The sequence below is a fragment of the Gopherus flavomarginatus genome, chromosome 8 (genome assembly GCF_025201925.1).
Source record: "Gopherus flavomarginatus isolate rGopFla2 chromosome 8, rGopFla2.mat.asm, whole genome shotgun sequence".
Lineage (NCBI taxonomy): Eukaryota > Metazoa > Chordata > Testudines > Testudinidae > Gopherus > Gopherus flavomarginatus.
In genome coordinates, this window is record NC_066624.1 from 92,339,464 (window position 1) to 92,359,887 (window position 20,424).

The 20,424-nt window shown below is 46.6% G+C and overlaps 2 protein-coding genes across 4 annotated transcripts in view; one reads left to right on the forward strand and one right to left on the reverse strand.

Moving 5' to 3' along the window:
* IL12A (interleukin 12A) overlaps positions 1-2,665 on the forward strand; it is a 28,164-nt gene extending 25,499 nt beyond the window's left edge. Inside the window, exons 5-8 of the mRNA XM_050963726.1 lie at positions 1,157-1,264; positions 1,376-1,417; positions 1,521-1,625; positions 2,498-2,665. Coding sequence (XP_050819683.1) covers positions 1,157-1,264; positions 1,376-1,417; positions 1,521-1,625; positions 2,498-2,665 — 423 coding nt within the window. The remainder of the gene's footprint in view (positions 1-1,156; positions 1,265-1,375; positions 1,418-1,520; positions 1,626-2,497) is intronic.
* A 13,292-nt stretch (positions 2,666-15,957) lies between these two features.
* The window catches only part of LOC127057196 (NACHT, LRR and PYD domains-containing protein 1b allele 5-like), a 48,035-nt gene continuing 43,568 nt past the window's right edge, over positions 15,958-20,424 (reverse strand). For all 3 annotated transcript variants that reach the window (XM_050965998.1, XM_050965997.1, XM_050966000.1), the window contains one exon: positions 15,958-17,150. In XM_050965998.1, the coding sequence (XP_050821955.1) occupies positions 17,140-17,150 (11 nt within the window). In that variant the 3' untranslated portion in view covers positions 15,958-17,139. The remainder of the gene's footprint in view (positions 17,151-20,424) is intronic.

Consider the following 20,424-nt stretch of genomic DNA (forward strand, 5'->3'; position numbering starts at 1 on the left):
TTGGTGGTTTCGTTATTTTTACTTTTCTGTGACGGTTTATTTGGGGATTTCACACAACACCCTAAGATTCTGGGGTTGTTTTTTTTAAAGAACAGCTAGAATCAGTTTAAGGCAAAGAGATGGTCTGCATTACATGTCCAGTATTATGCTCAGTAAAAGTTAACCTAAATAGGTACTTTAAGCTTAGTTACAATTAATAAAAAAGATACCTTTCATTTTCTCATGAGAAGTTTCTTCCCTTAAACTTTTTGTCTTCCAGCCTGAGTGGCCCTCTGTCACAGAGCATCTCTCTCTGATTTGTGTCCTGCCAATGTTTGCTTTACATTTTCCTTATCTGTCCTGTTTGACATATTTTTGTTCCAACCTCTGTTCAGTTTGGTTAATTCTTAGTCACTAACCCCTGTAAAACATGCAGCATACATGCCATCAACTAGGCAATTAGGTAGTGTGTTGGCAGCTGGTTAAAGAAAGAGCTCAGCATGAAAGTTTCCTCTTGCATAATCTCTTTCTAAGAATGTTATGGGTTGGTCCAGGAGGCATCCTTTGCTCTGCCATATCTTTTAGTTATATATGTCTCCTTTTCTTTTTACCATCTCTCACTGGTACAGTTGAACTGGTGGTAATGCTAAGGGGAATCTGTTTCTAAAATTCCCTAGCATAGGCACTGCCTTAGGGTGAGAGAGGAGAAGCAGCTAAATAGTTCCATCACCTCAATGAGACAAAGTGTCACTGATGGTTGGCCACAAGACAGTGCCACTTGTCCGTTTGAATGTTATTTGACCTTCTCTTTTTTTAAAAAGTAATCATTTTTTAAATTGTAAGTTTGTGATATATAGTGTTCTGAGTGCTTATTCATCCTCTTAGAATGATTTAGAATCTTAACATAATGGAGACAATGTAATCCAGTGCAATGCATACAAAATATAAATCTATTTACAACTCTTGCTCCTAATGAAAATGATGGCAAAATTTCCTTTGACTTTAGCTTCATAGCTTGGATATTTGCTTGTTGGTTAAAGGCATAAAGATATATAAAGAAGATGTTGAAGCACCTTCAGTGCCATAAATCACCTACTATCCAGTATATTTCTGCTTATAAACATGCCCTGCAGTATTATGTGCAATGATTCAATCAATGTCCCCTTTGTTTACATAGGAGCTTGGCACACTAGGATTTGAATGTACCCTTGAAGAGGTTGATCTTGAAGATATCACTAAGAACAAAATCAACACAATTAAGGCTTGTATGTCAGAAGAGTCAAAGGTATTGCAATAAATAAAAATCAAATTTCATCACCTTTATATGGAACCATCATGTAATTCATCATATTGATACAGAATGATCACATTCATGTCTGGTATCTTTAATTTTCAGACTGAAAATTGTCCTAAACTGAAAAGAGCTGATTTTGATAAGGTAAATTGCCAGTCTTCCAAAAGAACAAATCATTTGCTTTTTGTTTGTCTCTAAGCATCTAACAGCACTCTCCAATATTTCTTAATCCTTGTATCTTCTGCAGATTGAGTGCCTGCGAGGTATCAATGAAGACCTGAAGGCTTACAAGGCAGAGTTCAAGAATTTCAATAACCAGAAGATACTGGCTGCTATTGACAAATTGATACAGGTCTGTTTTTCTTTCAGTTGCCTAAAAGAGTACTTTATATTATTTCTATCGTAAATTGAGTCCTGTTCTATGTGTTCCTTTGTGTAGTTACCCAAATAATTAGTTACTCTGGAATCTGATCATTTAAAATCTTGATTGATTTTTTCTGAAAATTGAAGAAAGTTTCTCATCTCTGTATCAATGAGGTCTTACTTTGACACTGTATATTACTGTATTTAAAAAGTGATTCCCTATCAGTGATGTAGTAAACATACTACTAGTGAATTTTCTGTCTTTTTAATGGTATCTTACTTTGTTTCCTATCCCTACCATGAAATGGGGTGGGGGTGAGAGAAGACTGTATTTTGGTAAATAATTAATTAATATGTATTGATAGGAAATAGGGAACACATGTAACACGGTTATTAACAAAAACAAGGAGTCCGGTGGCACCTTAGAGACTAACAAATTTAATAGCTGGTAGAAATCCTGTCCCTACTTTAAAATAATTAACTTTTTATTAACATAGCATATCTAGATACACTGGAGATTCTAATAGTTGTCAAATGCACTGGATTTAATTATTTGTAAACCACAGCTCCTCCTGATTATCCTTTAAAGGCCCAAACCTGTATTCCTTGGCAGGGAAAAACTATTTACATCATTAAGAATGTTTGCCTGCATAAGAAATACAGGTTTGGACCCTAACTAAATGAATGGTATTATTACTATCCTAGTTTACCTTTTCATAAAACATTTTATTTTTAATAGTTTAAATTAAAAAAATTAAGCTAACTTTTTTTTGCATAATCAAAGACTGATATATATTTCTACTCTGAACATGGTTAAATTGTCTGACCAACCGACTTTTTTTTCTTTTTCTTTTTTTTAAGGCTGTGAAAATTAACAATGCGAGTGTGGAGCAACCCTCTACAAACAGAGGATCAGCCTCTTTCAAAGAGAGAATGAGGTTATGTAGTGTTCTCCATGCTTTCACAATTCGCACTGTGACCATAACCAAGATGCTGAACTACTTGAATTCTCCTGGAAGCTCATCATAATCACTCAAACCTGGAAGCACTTTCTATAAAACATTGAATCAAAGCTATTTTAAGTATCTGAAGAAAATATATATTAGGTTCTACTTACTGCAAGAGCTCTGTGTGCAGTACTTTCACTGTGAAACTTGTACACACAGAGGGCTTTCAGGATATGGACCTGAATTTAAGAATACAGTAATATTTCTACAAAAACTTTTCAAGGATTAAGCACAGTAACATTCTGCAATATTTTCATGACCTGAGTTGTCTTGAGCAAAATACTATCAGTGTCTTTTAAGCTAAGATGTTAAATTTCTACATTTCTAAAAAAAATAAGCTATATTATATCAACATGTTCTCAACATAACAAACACTCAGGTATAATTTATTTGTCTTAAATTATTTATTTATACATTTGTAAGTTTTGATAAAATTATTATATAAATTGAAACTTATTTATAACATTACTGACTTATTTATTAAACAATAAATAATACATGCATAATCTGTATAATTAACTTTGGTCTTTTTCTTATTTGTGAATTAAAATCAATCTAAAAAGGATACTGTCATATCAGCAATTGTTTTTTAAAATATATTTAAATATTTGCTTGTAAACAGTACATCAGTGTTAACACCCAAGTCCTGGAAAAAAACCTGATTTTATTTTCTTTATTATGTTGGATGTATACTCTCAGATGAGACAATGAAAGTAGATTATTCTGTCTACCTTATAGTTAATTTCCAGTCACTATACTAGAATCATAGGGTGAAATCCTGATCTCACTGAAGTCAATGGCAAAAATAGTCTATATAATTTATATTGTATAATAAATATTTAAGGCCAGAAGGGGACCATGGTGATCTAGTATACTCTCCTACATAATACAAGAGGTCATAGAACTTAACCTAGTAATCCATGTAACTTGCCAATGGAACTAAAGCATTTTTTTAAAGGCATTGATTTTGATTTAAAGACTCCAAGTTATGGAGAATTGACGACATCTCTGGGTAATCTGTTCCAATGGTTCTTTATTCGCTGTTTAAAATACACATTTGATTTCCTGTTTGAACTTCAAGTTCTCAGGCCCTAATACAATGCCCCAATGTTTGGGCTGCAAAGGCCACTGGAGAATTTTAATTCATTTTTAGGAGGGGGAAAAAAGGAAATAAATACTACTAATAATAGAAGCATTTCTGTTGAACTTAGTTATGGTATCAACTTGTTTTTGATTTTAACCAAACCTAAAGCTTGAGTCAAATTTCAGTTGACAGTGTTTAATTACAGAAGTGCAACCAAGGATTTACCTCTCTCTCTCAAGGGGTCTAATTCTTGTTGCCTCTGCATCTGAATCTGGCCATTTATTACTCTTCCCTGCCCAGGGGGAAGGTAGAAGGGGAAACGAATTGACGCCACAGAAAAGACATTCTTACTGATCTCAGTTTCAGGGAATTGAAGTTGCAGGGAAACTCCTGCCTGGCTCCAGGGTGGAGCATGTTCAATACAGATGGACTCTTCCAAGAATTTAGCAGCCAAACTCTAAGTCTGTACTGAGCATGTGTGAAATGTGATATTTCAAATGCTTATAAGTAATCCAAATTTGAGGTGTTTTTTATCACAGAACTGCAACAGGCCCATCCCTGACACCATGGTGACACCACTTGCCAGATTTCAAGTCCCCGCTCCACAGCATAGTGATGCTAGAAGTTGTAAATGAGATGGTTATAAGAATTTTTCTAATGGGTACAAAACAACATATTTTCCCCTACTGTCATTCTTGGGAAAGGATGAGCCATTTTTGCTGGAACCTTCCAAAAAACAACAAAAAAATTATTCTGACAGACAACTGGCATGATATGTTTCAGCTGAAACAGTTACAATTTGGCAAGATTATGAACATCTGAAAACAGTCTCATATTAGCAAGTGTCAGACAACCTTGGCAGTCCTGAGCCCTCATGATGCTCTAATTTATGCCAGAGCAGAAGCAGAGATTCAAGGATGTGCACCCAGTTCCCTGGCAGTCCTCACACTTTGTGGCACCCAGCAGAAAATGGACATGGCATAGAGTCTGCCCCAATATTTGTTATGTGTGTCCGTCCTAGAGGAACTCTCCTTGCTTAAACAACCAAATGATGGGTAAAATAGTCTTTCATCTAAATTTAAAATAAAAATGTGTTTGTTTGGACTAGCCCAATTGTTCAGCATTAGTTCAACAGGGATTCCAAACTTGATTTTTGTCATGCCGCTATGACTGACTCATTTATAGCGTTTATTTACAAACAGTTTTATATATTCCTTTTAGTATCACATGAATATTAGATAACATATGTTGTATTGTATTTCCAGTGTTTTTCTTCATATGACACTCACAAATATGTCATCCCTACTTAAAATATGAGTACACATACTATGGGGGAGGAGGGGGGAGAAGCCTATTGTCTACTCTGAAAATTGTCTTCAATGGGGCCAGGATTTCACCCTGTGTATTTAATATTTAAATACATATTTAATACTACAACAAAGTCTGAAAGGCATGTTATTAAAAGTAATTGTTAATTAGGCACATTTAACTACCAGTCTAACTAAAAGCTGGTAATCCCCTCTGAGTGAGATGTAGCCTGCTGTGTTATTGATTTTAAATAGGGAGAAAGACAATACCCTTCTTTTAACAACTAAAGAGATCCCCTAGTAGCAGAGATGGACAGATTATTCTTCACACCCACCTACAAAAAGCTTCCTCTGACATTCATCAGTCAGGAACAGTTGGCTTCATGACACAGTGTGAAGGAAATTTCTTGATACATTAATACCAGTGCCCCAGTGCTGCCACTATTATAGTCCCCAAAGTTGCAGTGTCTACAGCACTTGCTGCTGGTGCTACTGCATAATTTTGGTGCATAAAGCTCCCGATGACATGATCATGCTATGGCCTGATATGGTATAAAAATGGGAGGAAGTAAGAGTTTTGTACCTTCAAGTCTCCCTGAGAACTTGATATTTAACATAATATTTGAAAAGCAGATCTGATTTATTTATAACCAGAAATCCAATACATTTTTATATCAACATTTTAATGTCATTTCATGAAGGAAATTAACTGTTTTTATAAAATCTTAGAATGCTCAATAAACATTTATGAAATATTTTTATTAAAAAATTCACAACAAATGTATATTACTATCACAATCTCTCAATCTCCTCTCTTATTCTAATTATGTAGCACTTGGCCAAACAGGTAGCCCCACTGGAGCCATCTTAAATGATCCATTGTGGGAACAGTTGGAGGTTAAATATACACAGATTAGGCTTTTCAAAATAATTTCAGTTAACAGCTGGTTTAAAAAAACTGAATTAATAAAAAAGATTAAACAGTATGAATATATCTTAGAGCAACATTGAAATGTTTTTCTCCACCAATTTCTAGGGGGACTTAAATTGTCTCAGTCCTAATTTGCCTCAGAAGAATGACTCCTTCATGTTTCTTTCTTTCTTCTTACAGTTTACCTTCTGATCCTGCAATGAGATGCACACAGGCATACCCCCTGTACACATGCTGTGCTCCATTGTAGGATCAGGACCTGAACCATCTTTGCAATTAGATGGAGTAGGTCCTTATTTTTGAGGATTTGTTATATTCATCAATAAGGTAGGGAGCACACAATGACCCAAGAAAGTAAAGTGTAATATTCTCCAAATAAAACAATTGTCTGAAGTGTCTTCCCATAATGTTATGGGTCTATGCAATCACAGAAAAACAGACAATGAGCGGTAATTTAACATACTGCAAAAATTAAATATATTAGAATCATAGAATGTTAAGAGTTGGAAGGGACTCAGGAGGTCATCTAGTCCAACCCCCTGCTCAGAGCAGGACCAGTCCCCAGACAGATTATATTAGCTGTGGGATCAGTGACTGCAGAATTTCCTGAAGTTTGTTTTCTCATATATGTGGAGGCATAGAGTCAGCCCTTAAAAAGCAACTTTGTAACATATAAACAGCAGCTTAACCAACAATAAGGGCATGCATTGTCAGGTGAAAAATCTGATCATGATGACTCTCCTTCATGTGGGCTCATCAGTGCTCAGCCATTGATCTTGGCTGTAACCAAGAAAACAGAGCAGTACGCCACCACTAAGAAAGCGCAAAGAAGAGAACCAAAAGTAATGTACATGTTTTAAGGAGCTCTCATTGACCAGACAGACAGCAAGGTCTAAAGGTGGGAGTTCCCCTCATGTATATCTCCCCTCACTCATTCCACAGGGTTTCCCCACAAACACAGAAGAGGCTAAAGGACTAGCTTTTGAGCTCCATGTATTTCTGTGGCTCCAAAAAGATCCTGAAAGATCAGCAGGAGACCAAAGCATGGTATTCTGGGCTCCCTGTACTGCCTCACGTCACACTCACTAACAGCAAAGAGACAATACAGCTACACAGCCAGGGATTCTGCAGTTAGTAGAAACTCCTGGAACTCCCCTTAGAAGGGACTCCACATCATGGAATGGGAGCAGCAGAAACATAATACTCTGGTGTTATGACATTCCTGCCCCAAGTTCCACTTGGCACAGGTTAGGGAAGGAGATAATAAAGGACAGTTACCTGTTCCATAACTGGCGTTCTTTGAGATGTGTTGCCCAGGTATATTTCACAGTAGGTGTGTGTGCTCATCATGTGCACTGTGTCGGAAGTTTTTCCTTTAGCAGTACCCGTACGGGGGGAGCACCGCTGCAACCCCTGGAGTGGTGCTTCTATATCACACTATAAAGGGAGCTGCGCACTCCTTGCCACCCTCGGTTCCCTCTTGCCAGACAATACCAACAGAGGGAAAGGAGGGCAGGATGTGGAATACACCTGAGTAACACATCTCGAAGCAAGCCAGTTACAGAACAGGTAACTGTCTTTTCTTCTTCGAGTGATTGCTCATGTGTATTCCACAGTAGGTGACCCCAAGCTATTATCTGATGGAGTGGGTAGGAGTTTAGGGGTTTCCAGGATGCAGTACCGCCCTACCGAACCCAGCGTCATCCCTAGCCCAGGAGACGATTGCATAATGCGAAGAAAACATGGACAGAGTACCGCGTGGCAGCACTACAAACGTCCTGGATAGGGACAAGGGCTACAGAAGCAGCAGGCGAGGCTTGAGCCCTCATTGAGTGTGCCCTGACGATCGGTGGCGGGGGAACCCCTGCCAGATCATAACACTTGTGTATGCATGAGGTGATCCAGCGAGAAAGTTGCTGGGTAGAAATTGGTTGCCCCTGCATAGGCTTGGCCGAGGCAACAAACAGTTGCGCGGATTTCTGGAACGGCTTGGTCCAGTCTAGATAGAAGGCCAGCGTTCTACGCACATCGAGCTTGTGAAGATGACGTTCCTTGTTGGAGGAATGGGGCTTGGGACAGCGTACTGGAAGAAAAATGTCCTGTTCCATATGGAAGGCGGAGACCACCTTTGGAAGGAATGAGGGATGTGGGCGAAGCTGGACCTTATCCTTGTGGAAGACCGTATATGGGGGTTCTGAGGTCAAGGCCCTGAGCTCCGAGACATGTCAGGCTGACATGATTGCTGCCAGGAATGCTACCTTCCATGAGAGGTGAGACCAGGCACACGTGGCCAAGGGCTCAAAGGGAGGTCCCGTAAGACGGGACGACACTAGGTTTAGGTCCCATTGCGGAACAGGGGGCCCAGCATATGAGAATGACCGGTCCAGACCTCTCAGAAAGCGGGAAGTCACAGCATGGGAAAAGACCAATTGGCCCTGCACCAGCTGGTGGAAGGCCACTATGGCAGCCAAATGTACCCTGACAGAAGCGAGAGCCAGCCCTTGGGTCCTAAGGGACAGGAGGTACTCAAGGATGAGCTGGAGCGGTGTGGATGATGGGGAGATGCCCTGCTCCCCTGCCCACCTAGAGAACCTGGACCACTTAGTCAGGTACATCCTTTGTGTGGACGGCTTCCTGCTTTCCAGCAGGACCTGTCTGACTTCCTCTGAACATCTCCCCTCCTCCTCGTCTAGCCACTGAGCAACCACGCCGTCAGGTGGAGAGCTGCTAGGTTGGGATAGAGAAGGCAGCCCCCAGCCTGGGAGAGGAGGTCCAGGCGAAGCGGTAACCTCCATGGGGGGCCACTAGTAGGTGCAGGAGGGTCCCGTACCAGTGTTGGTGGGCCCAGTCTGAGACTATGAGGATGACACACATCCTGTCTGCTTTTATTTTCTGCAGGACCTTGCCGATGAGGGGAAAGGGCGGGAAGGTATAGAAAAGCTGGCCCGACCACTGCAGGAGGAAGGCATCTGAGATTGCCCCCCCTCCCTATTCCCCCTCTGAAGCAGAACTGGGGACAACACTGGTTCTGACGGCTTGTGAAGAGGTCGACACAGGGAACTCCCCAGACTCGGAAGAGCTGGAGAGCGACCTCCGAGTGGAGCGACCACTCATACTGATGGGAGAAAATCCTACTGAGGTGATCCGCTCGCACATTGTGGATGCCGGGCAGGTGAAAGGCCTGAAGGGAGATATCTTGGGCTATATAGAACTCCCGTGGGCTCAGGGCTTCCAGGCAGAGGGCCGAGGAATGAGTCCCGCCTTGCCTTTGATCTAGCACATCACGGCAGTGTTGTCCGTGAGGACTCTGACCACCTTCCCGCAAAGGTGCGTGCTGAAAACTATGCACGCCAAGCGTATCGCCCTGATCTCTCTGACATTTATGCGGAGGGACAAATTCAAGACAGACCATCTTCCCTGGATTTGTATGTTCCCTATGTGAGCTCCCCAGCCCAAGTCCAATGCATCAGACACCAGGTCTAATGACGGGGACACCTCCCAGAAGGGAACCCCTCGCAGTATGTTGTTCAGGTGCAGCCACCATTGTAGGGAGGCAACTACGGGGGACGGTACCATGAGCACTTTGTCCAGCCCGTCCTGGGCCTGGGAGAACTGGGAGGCTAGCCAGAGCTGGAGGGGCCTCATTCGGAGCCTGGCACAGTGCACCATGTACGTGCATGCCGCCATGTGCCCCAGGATCTGAAGGCACGCTCTTGCCTTTGTCACTGGGAAAGCTGTGACCAAGACAATGAGACCTTTGAGAGTCTCGAACCTGCCCAGAGGGAGAGAGGTTGTGGCCCTTAGGGAGTCCAGCAGTGCCCCCTATGAATTCTATGCGCTGCAGTGGAACTAACGTTGATTTGTTTTCGTTTACCACTAGGCCAAGTTCCACATGGGCCTGTACCTGGGACAAAGAGTTGCCCTTGAGAAGCCAATTGTCCAACTATGGGAAGATCTGAACACGTTCACGTCAGAGGTAGGCCACTACCATACATTTGGTAAAGACGTTCGGCGCTGTGGACAGGCCAAATGGGAGGATTATAAACTGGTAGTGGTCCAACCCCACCAAGAATCAGAGGAAGCTTCTGTGCCCATTGAATATATGGATATGGAAAAAGGCATCCTGGATGTCCAGGGCCACATACCAATCCCCCAGGTCCAGAGTGGGAATAATAGAGGCTAGAGACACCATGCAGAACTTGGAGCGGACCAGAAACCTGTTGAGGGCCTGCAGGTCCAGGATGGGCCTGAGACCGCCCTTCGCCTTGGGAATCAGGAAATATCTGGAGCCTCTGCCCTGGAGTTCTACTGGTACTCTTTCGACCGCCCCCAGGTGCATCAGACGCGCCACCTCCTGTCCAAGGAGGTGGGCCTGCTCTGGGTCCCCCAGGCCCAGGCGGGATAGGGGGTGGGAGGGTGAGGGTGAACTGAACTGCAACGTGTAGCCCTTTGAAACAGTGTTGAGGACTCACTGATTCAACGTTACCCTGGGACCACGCCACTCGGAAGGCAGACAATTGGTTGCAGAATACAAACCTTATTAATCAGGGGGCCTCATGGGCAACAGGCCTGGTGCCCCCCTGCAGATAGTCACAACTGCCTCTTTCCCTGCCTCTTGCCCTTGGAGGGCCCGGGCTGCAGGACCGAGCGGGACTAATGTTGAGATTGACGCCGCTGGTCTCTCGGTCTCTTAGAAGGGGGCTCGTATCTGCTTTGCACAGGCAGAGCCAATGCTTGTGGCCTTGGCTTGTCCTTAGCCAGAGGGACATAGAGGCCCAAGGTTTGCAGGGAGGTATGGGAATCCTTCATCCTGTGCAGACAGACATCCATCAGGTCGGCAAACAACGCTTTCCCCTCAAAGGGCAGGTCCTGCATAAGGGACTGGGCCTCCACCGACAGCCCGGACAGGAGGAGCCACAACGCCCTGTGCATGGAAATCACAGAAGCCATCGAACGGGCTGCCGTATTTGCGGCGTCCGATGCCGTGTGGAGGGTCACTTTTGCCGCCACCGCCCCTTCCTCTACCAGAGCTTTGAAGTCCTCTTTGTCCCACTCTGGGAGCAGAGGTTCAAACTTGGGTAGGGACCTCCATAAGTTAAAGTCATACTGGCTCAGCAGGGCCTGAGGGTTGGCCACCCTGAGCTGGAAGCTTGCCGAAGAATAAACCTTCCTTCCAAATGCGTCTTGTCTCCTGGCGTCCTTATCCTTGGTGGTGGGCGCGGGCTGACTGTGTAGTTCCCGGTGGTTTACAGATTCCATCATGAGTGAGTTGGGTGCCAGATGGGAATAAAGGTACTGCAGTGGGCTAGCGTGGCTCCCCTCCTCCCCAGAGAGGGTCGAGCCTCGCCGGAGGCCAGAGTGGGCGGAGCTACAGAGCTCTGCGCCCGTCCCTCAAAGGGTCAGGTGGTGACCCGGAACTATAAAAGCCGGTCCTCAGAGCTCAGTCAGGCCCCAACAGCCGGAGAGACCAGACGTACCTCAGGGAACTCGAGACTGGGAGACTCTGGCGACCCAGGGGAGCCGCCCAGACTGGCTCCCCCGCGCTCGTTACCAGGAGGAGCTGCCTGAGCTTCCCCGTGCTTGCTATCTAGAGAAGCTGCTGGAGCTACCCTGCCCCTGCTACCTGGAGGAGCTGCCAGAGCTACCCAGCCCCTGCTACCTGGAGGAGCCGACAGGGCTTCCCCGCCCCTGCTGCTACCCGGAGGAGCTGCCAGAGCTACCCCGCCCCTGCTACCTGGAGGAGCCGACAGGGCTTCCCTGCCCCTGCTGCTACCCGGAGGAGCTGCCAGCGCTACCCTGGCCTGACTATCCCGAGGAATTCTTGGCCCTACCACCCAGCCCTAGTTGCGATGAGCCTACGCTCGTGGACCCTTCAGAGGCCGACGTTAGGACCCAGGTAGGTCCCGAGGGGGAATACAGAAGCAGCCCAGGGGCAGCCGACCCCAGTCAGGCTGTGGAGTTGCCGGAGCCTGTCAGTGTGTTGCGGTCAGGATCCCCACTGACTGACCAGCGGAGTGACAGCCACTGTTAGGGCCCCAGGCTGGGATGCAGTGGAGTGGGAGGGCCTGCATCCCCCCTGCCACCCAACTCCTGGGTGGCAGAATCCCCCTCTCCCTGGCTGGAGGAGGCAAAAGCCTGAACCTACTGACACAGCCTTTGCTGCCCCGCCCTGACCAAGGGCTGGGCCTTTAAACTGTTACTATTGCTCAGTCCTGAGCAGGGGCCTGAGCTTACTGACACAGCGTTTGTTACCCGCCCTGACCTAGGGCTGGACCTTAATCTCTTGCTAGTACTACTCAGTTCTGACCCAGGCCTAAGCTTACTGACTCTGTGTTTGCTGTCCGCCTTGGCATAGGGCCCAGCGCCGCGCGGCTGGTATGGCAGCCCTGCCGGAGGGCCTGAGCCCCTTGCCCGCCGGACAGACAAGCACCGCAAGGACTGCCGGGCTAGTTTCCCGGACCAACCAGAGTGGAGTGGGCCGGCGTGGCTCCCCTCCTCACCAGAGAGGGTTGAGCCCCGGCCACACCCGCTTACAGGTACTCATGGTCCTTAGCTGGCACCAAGTACTTCCTCTCCACTCCAAATAGGGGCCAAGGAAGCGGGAGTCTGCCACAAGGTATTAGAGATGTTGGCCACTCCCTGGTGCAAGGGTAGGGCCACATGGCCCGGTGCCAAGGATGACGGCATGTTAAAAAGCGAGTCAGACAGACCTTCTATCTCCTCAGCTTGGAGCTGGAGGTTGGATGCCACTCTTTTCAGGAGGTCTTGATGCACCTTGAAATCCTCCTGTGGAATAGCATGTGGCAGTGCCACTATGGTGTCGTCTGGTACTGGGGAAAGGGTCAGCACAGAGCCAAGGGCCTCGGCTGGTACCGGGGGGTCGAGTCCTAGGTCAGAGTCTGGGCGCAGAGCCACCGACCCGGGGTCTGCTGACCTGTCCCTCTGTCGGGAAAAGGAAGCCAACAGAGCCTGGGACGCCCCGGCCACCGAGCAGGTTCCCGTCTGGGCGGGCATCTGCAGCTACGATGCCCATTGACACCACTGCCCCTGCCACGGTGACCTTTGCCACTGACCAAGTTGGGGGCCCTGTGGCAGCAGCTGTTCCGACTGAGCCGCATGACCATAGATGGGTGGCTTGGTGCCGATGCTGAGGTCACCGTCGAGCATATGGTCCCATAGGAGCAGTGAGAACAACGGTGCCTGCTATGGTGCCTTCCGCAGCTCCACGACCTCGACGTCGAGGAGCGGTACCATGTGGACGTGCTGCTTTGGTACTCACCGCAGTGTCTGGAGCTACGGTGATCTGGTGCTGGTGAATGGCAAGGGGAGCCCCGCATGCAACATTCAGCCAAGCGGGAATTCAAACATGAGCGTCGACGTCGATGATAGCGGGACTGGCTGCAGTAGCTGCAACGCAAAGAGGAGCATCTAAGGTGCCTGTCCCAGTGCCGCACTCGTCACTGCATGGCATGGAGGGGCCTCGAGACTCCCGTTCCAGTTGGCCTGACAGGTGTGGATGGTTTGAAGCGAGCTGCAAGATGACCACACTGAACTAGGCAAGGAGCGTGTCTCAGAGTGAGGGCTGTGTTGCCACGGGGATGTCTGATAAGCACCCAGCAGCGGCTTGCCACAGGACTGGGGGCCTGGCGCTGGCGGCGCCCCAGGTACCGGTAATCTCATGATGTCTCCTGCGGCCTGCAGGGCCTCCGGCATCGATGGCAACCTGACGGCAGGAGAGGCACAGGCGGAGGGTACCTGGCTGCTCCACTCAACACGAGTCAGAGACCTTGGGCCTGGGGCGGGATCGAGGGCTGCCCAGCATGGGACCAGCCTCACTCTCTCTTTCTCTCGGTGCCACTGCGACGTGGACGTCTTCCCTTGCTTCTTGGAAGGGAAGTGGTACCAGCTAGTGGAGGGGACCTCGCTACGTACCAAGGACGCGGTGCCAGGCGCCGAGTCCATTCGGTGTGCCGGAGTTGGGGTCAGCAGCAATTCCATCAGGACAGCGCGAAGCCTGATGTCCCTCTCCTTCTTAGTCTGCAGCTTGAATGACCTGCAGATCTTGCAGTGTTCACTCACGTGAGTCTCTCCCAAGCAGCGGAGACACTAAGCATGCGGATCACTTCTTGGCATAGAACAGTGACAGGAGTCGCAGGACTTGAAGCCTGGGGCACGGGGCATGCCCCGAGTCCACTTTAACAACTGAAAGTATTAACAAAACTACACTAATGGTATCACTAAGGTCAACTACAAAGGCTGCAGCAAAGCTGAAGCAGAAATTCCGACTACCTTCACTGGCGGCAAGGAACTTAGGGTGAAGGGAGTGCGCAGCTCCCCTTATAGCGCTATTTAGAGGCGCCACTCCAGAGGTCGCAGCGGTGCTCCCCCAATACAGGTACTGCTAAGGGAAAAACTTCCAACAGCGGTGCACGTGGCGAGCACGTACACATACTGTGGAATACACATGAGCAATCACTCGAAGAAGAAATACCCCTCCTGCTCCAACCTGCCCACAGCTTCCCTGGCTCACTCACTCTCTACTTCCTCTATCCAAAGGAATTCTCGGGCTAGCGGAGAGCCTTCAGAGGTCCAGGGGAGGGTGACCACTGCCACGGACTTGTTGAACTCCATTCATGCATGACATGGTTAACTCTGTGGTTCCTGTCTATGCCTGGATATTGGGGGCATAACTTCTATTGATCATGTCTATTCTTGTCATAAACAGATGGTTAAGGGTTAATGTCTTTTACCTGTAAAGGGTTAAGAAGCTCAGTAAACCTGGCTGACACCTGACCAGAGGACCTATAGGGGGACAAGATACTTTCAAATCTTGGTGGAGGGAAGTCTTTGTGCTTTTGTTTTTGTTCGTTGTTCGCTCTCAGGACTGAGAAGGACGGGACATCATTCCAGGCTTTCCCTATCTTTCTGAATCAGTCTTTCATGTTTCAAAATTGTAAGTAATAGCCAGGCAAGGCGGATTAGTCTTATGTTTGTTTCTTAACTTGTAAAGGTTTCTTTTGCTGGAAGGATTTTTACCTCTGTTTGCTGTAACTTTGAATCTAAGGTGGGGCGGGGGGGCGGTCCCTCTAGTCTATATGAATCTGAGTATCCTGTAAAGCATTTTCCATCCTGATTTTACAGAGATAATTTTTACCTTTTCTTTCTTTAATTAAAAGCTTTCTTTTTAAGAACCTGATTGATTTTTCCTTGTTTTAAGATCCAAGGAGTTTGGATTGGTGTGGAGCATCTCAAGACAACCTAGGGAGGGGAAAGTCTAGGGGGAAAAGGAGGGGGATGGTTAATTTCTCCTTGTTTTAAGACCCAAAGGGTTTGGGTCTGGGTTCCCCAGGGAAGGTTTTGGGGAAACAGAGAGTGTGCCAGACACTAAATTCTGTCTGGTGGCAGTGTACCAGACCTAAGCTAGTAATTAAGCTTAGAAGTGTTCATGCAGGTCCCCACTTCTTGTACTCTAAAGTTCAAAGTGGGGAAAAAACCTTGACAATTCTATACGAATATTCAATGCATCCTGACTAGACTTTCACTGCTGTGTCCTAGTATTCATTGGATTAGATATAAAACCTGGGCTGGTTCTACACTATTGGTGGTTTCAAAGTCCTGATCTAGAATGTGGAGGGGATATTCCAGGACTTTACTGAAAGTTCTGCAGAAAGCGGACCAAGGCATAGAGTAAACTAACACACCTAACACAAAACAAGTCTATGGGCAAGATCCAGAAGAACTCATAGTTAGTGGACATAGCACTATAGAGATACACATTTTCAGAAGGATGAGAAGAGAATTTATAAGATCAGCATGAATACAAAGACCCCAACAGAAGAATGTATATAAGCGTAAGTAGGATTTCATCTAACAGCGAACTGGTAGAGGCCTGCAAAGATGAATGCTGATATAAGATCAGCATGTGATATAATTTAAATTATATTTTATTTGTGACATAAAATGTTAAAAACTCAAAATTCCAATGCAGATAGGTATTTCTCAGTTTTTATTCATATATAAAAAGCACACATAACCAGTACACATTCAAAGGAAGACAATACAGAGACATCCACAGGAGCCCTTAAAACTAGACCACAATCTTGCCTGCAAGGAAGCAGTTCTGTATTATAGATGACAGTATTTTAAAAGCTTAAGAACCTATAAATGTGTTTTCTGTTTGCTGAGTTATCTATTGGCCTTTTGCTTTTCTGCAACCTTTAGTAAATTTTCTATTTCTAGCCTACACACTTGTCATTTTAATGTTCAATTTAAGTTAAAAACAGTAAAAAAAAATCCAACACTATAAATGCATTTAATTTTACAACAAAAATCTATACAACATACAAACTCATATGAAATGTGTGAACAACTAGACACAAGAGCCAACATGGCCCTGCCAGAGAAAAGCTAAAGCTCCCTTTAGTACATATTGGTGCTACATTGAAACTAATGTTTCACATCTGAATAAACATAAAACCAGCCTAGCAAAAAGGCGGTATATACAAACACACACAATGATCATGTAATTGCATTACCACGAAGGATTTATGTACCATTGACATGGCAACCCATCCTGAGCCTCTGAATGTATGTACAGAGAAATATTTTATACCCAGTGAAATTGGCAGTATTGTTTTATAGGTGATGATGAGAGGTACATTAATGAGCCCCTCAAGCAATTTCTAATCTCTGTGGAAATCACCCATGGAACTGGATAAAAATGCTTAATATTGTCAAATAGTTGGAAAGGGTGAGCAGTTTTCAAGGGTGGGTTAAGACAGCTCACATGAGTTGCTCAGCACCTAGCAGGAATGGTTCAAAGGAGACATGAAGTCAGTGGGAGATTCAAATTGCATTAGGATTGCTGCTTCAGTGACAACTATATTGTTAATATGACTGGTATCCAAATATTTGAATAATTACTCCTGAAAATGTTAAATTCATTTACATTGGTGCAAAATTCAATTCACATTCTTCCCCAAAATAATGTTTTGTCTAAACTTTTCCAAAGATTGTTTATGGCTTGTATCTTCATAACTGGTCTCCTGAGTTCCAAACTGTAGAGAGAGTCCACAATTAAATCACATTTAACAATATGAAAAGTTTAAACCATTATGCAGTTGAATGTCCCTGAGAGTTCTCCTTTTAGCTGTTTCTCCACGAACTCATGTCTGCTACAAAAACCCTGAGGAAATGAACACACATATGTATATATTAGTTGGCCTCTAGGTGCTACTGCAATAGAATTGTTAAATAGTAATAATAATAACAAATGTACATAAAAATCTTATAACACTATACAGATATAATTTTAAGCTAATTTTCCCCTTCAGAAAGACTTTCCCTGGATCAGTTTAGGCTCCAGTTCTCCAAACAGCCCTGCACGTGCTTGACTTTACAAACATGAGTAGTCCCATTGAAATCAATGTGCATAGAGGCCATGGCTACACTTACAGTTCTGCAGTGCTGGTAGTTACAGCTGTGTTCGTACAGCTGTGTAGGGCCAGCGCTGCAGTGTGGCCACACTGACAGCTACCAGCGCTGCAGTGTGGCCACATTTGCAGCACTTGCAGCGCTGTTGGGAGTGGTGCATTGTGGGCAGCTATCCCACAGAGCACCTCATCCCATTTTGGCGCTGTGGCTTGTGGGAAGGGGAAGGAAGTGTGCGGGTCTTTCCGCTTCCTGTTCCAACGCCCCGTGGTGCTTTGCTACACATTCCGAGCAGTTTGGCGGCATTGTGAGTCTGCAGCGCGATTTCTGAGATTTCTGTTACAAATGGAGCCTGAGCTGCTGAGGACCTTGCTGATGAATGTTGCCAGCACATCACGCATGGCAGTGGAGCTATTCCTTCAGCTGCAAAGTGACAGTGAAGAGTCAGACGATGATATTGAAACGCCTGACGCTCAAGACACTCAATTGCTTGTGGCAGTAACAGACGTGCTCAGCACCGTGGAACGGCGCCTTTGGGCTCGGGAAACCAGCACTGAGTGGTGGGATCACATCGTCCTGCAAGCCTGGGATGACGAGCAGTGGCTGCAGAACTTCTGGATGAGAAAAGCCACTTTCATGGGACTGTGTGCTGAGCTCGCCCCTACCCTGCGGTGCAGGGACATGAGATTGAGAGCTGCCCTGCCAGTGGAGAAGCGGGTGGCTATTGCAATCTGGAAGCTGGCAACTCCAGACAGCTACCGATTGGTGGCGAACCAGTTTGGAGTGGGAAAGTCGACCGTTGGAATGGTGCTGATGCAAGTTTGCACAGCCATTAATCGCACCCTGCTAAGAACTGTGACTCTGGGGAACGTGCAGGACATTGTGGATGGCTTTGCACAAATGGGTTTCCCTAACTGTGGAGGGGCAATAGATGGGACGCATATTCCTATTCTGTCACCACCCCACCTGGCATCAGAGTACGTTAATCGCAAGGGGTATCTCTCCGTGGTTCTGCAAGCGCTTGTGGATCACCATGGACGTTTCACTGACATTTACTCAGGATGGCCCGGAAAGGTGCATGATGCACGCATCTTTCGGAACAGTGCCCTGTTCAGGAAGCTGAGGGCCGGGACTTTTTTCCCAGACCGCAAGATCACAGTAGGGGATGTCGAAATGCCCACTGTGATCCTTGGAGACCCCGCTTACCCCTTAATGCCTTGGCTCATCAAACCGTATACAGGGAAGCTTGACAGGAGCAAGGACCGGTTCAACTACAGGCTGAGCCGGTGCAGAATGACTGTGGAGTGTGCTTTTGGCCAATTGAAAGCCCGCTGGAGGTGTCTTTATGGGAAGCTAGATTTGGGGGAAAGCAGCATCTCCGCAGTTATATCCGCGTGCTGTACCCTCCATAATATTTGTGAAGGGAAGGGTGAAAGATTCAGTGAGGAATGGACCTCCGAGGTTCGACGCCTAGAGGATGAATTTGCACAGCCAGAGAGCAGGGCTACTAGAGAGGCCCAGGAAAGGGCTTCAAGGATTAGGGATGCCTTAAGGGAGCAATTTGATGCTGAGAGCCAACAGTAATGTTTGGTGCCTTTGCTGTGCTCCTTTCTACCTTGGGGTACAGTATTTACCACTTTCTGCAATAATAAAAAGTATTGTAAAAGCCATAAAATCCTTTATTCAAAGTACAGTACATAAAAGGCCAGGGGGGTTAGGGTGGTGGACTGTACATTCAGAGGTTTGAATATGTCCTGTTTGGATTGCTGTTCAATGTCTGCTGCACTTCAGGATTACTATGCTGCAGAGTAATGGGGGTGGAGTGCACAGGGTAAGGATTGTAGTTATCAGGGCTGGTAGGTGATCGTACAGGTGTTGGAGGCAGCTGGGGGTAATAAGAAACTTGCTGCTGGAGAAAGGTGTTTTGTGCAAATACTGGGGAACAAGAAAGAGAGCTTTGGGAGGGTTGTGGGTTACCACAGTACAGATCTGCCTGCATGGCTATGAGAGACTCGAAAGAGTCAATTTGGCGAGCCAGGAGGCTTATCATGTGCTTTGAGGGTTTTTTGGTAGCCAATTCCTTACTCCTGCTTTGTGTTTGCCTCCACTCATACATTTTCTCTCTCCATTCCTGCGTCTTCCTACTTTCTCTGTTGTAGTGATTCATAACTGCTTTGATCAATTCTTCTTTTGATTTTCGCAGATTTTTTCTCAAGTTCTGCAAGTGACGTGAGGCCGGTGATCCGGCTGCATAAGTCAAGGTCACTAAAAAAAACATAGATAGAAACATGTAACACACAGAGGCTACATTGTTTATTATCACACAGTGAAAGAGTTTGTAGACTTTTTGTAGCATCATTCCCACATACCTAACATAACACAGAGAGGCCAGAGAAGCCAAGGCATGGCGAGCAATGGGATGTGTTTCTGCCCCGACTTCACCTGGGAGGGGGAACTGACTGATGGCTCACTGGGGTTTATCTGCACTGGGTAGAGGAGGTAGCTGGTGGCCTGCACAGGGGACAGTAGAGAACATGAAGCTGGCGAGCTGCTGGCGGGGGGGGCGGTCCGCAGAACTGCCGGCCTGCTGGGGGGGGCGGGAACGCACCGCGGGGCTGGCTACCTACTGCAAGGGGGGTGGGGAGACCGGAACGCACCGCGGGGCTGGCTACCTGCTGCAAGGCGGGGGGGGGGGGGGGAGAGACCGGAACGCACCACGGGGCTGGCTACATGCTGGAAGGGGAGTGGGGAGACCGGAACGCACCGCGGGGCTGGCTACCTGCTGCAAGGGGAGGGAGACCGGAACGCATCGTGGGGCTGGCTACCTGCTGGAAGGCGGGGGGGAGACCGGAACGCACAGCAGGGCTGGCTACCTGCTGCAAGGGGGGGCGGGGAAACTGGAACGCACCGCGGGGCTGGCTACCTACTGCAAGGGGGGTGGGGAGACCTGAACGCACCGCGGGGCTGGCTACCTGCTGCAAGGCGGGGGGGGGAGACCGGAACGCACCGCGGGGCTGGCTACCTGCTGG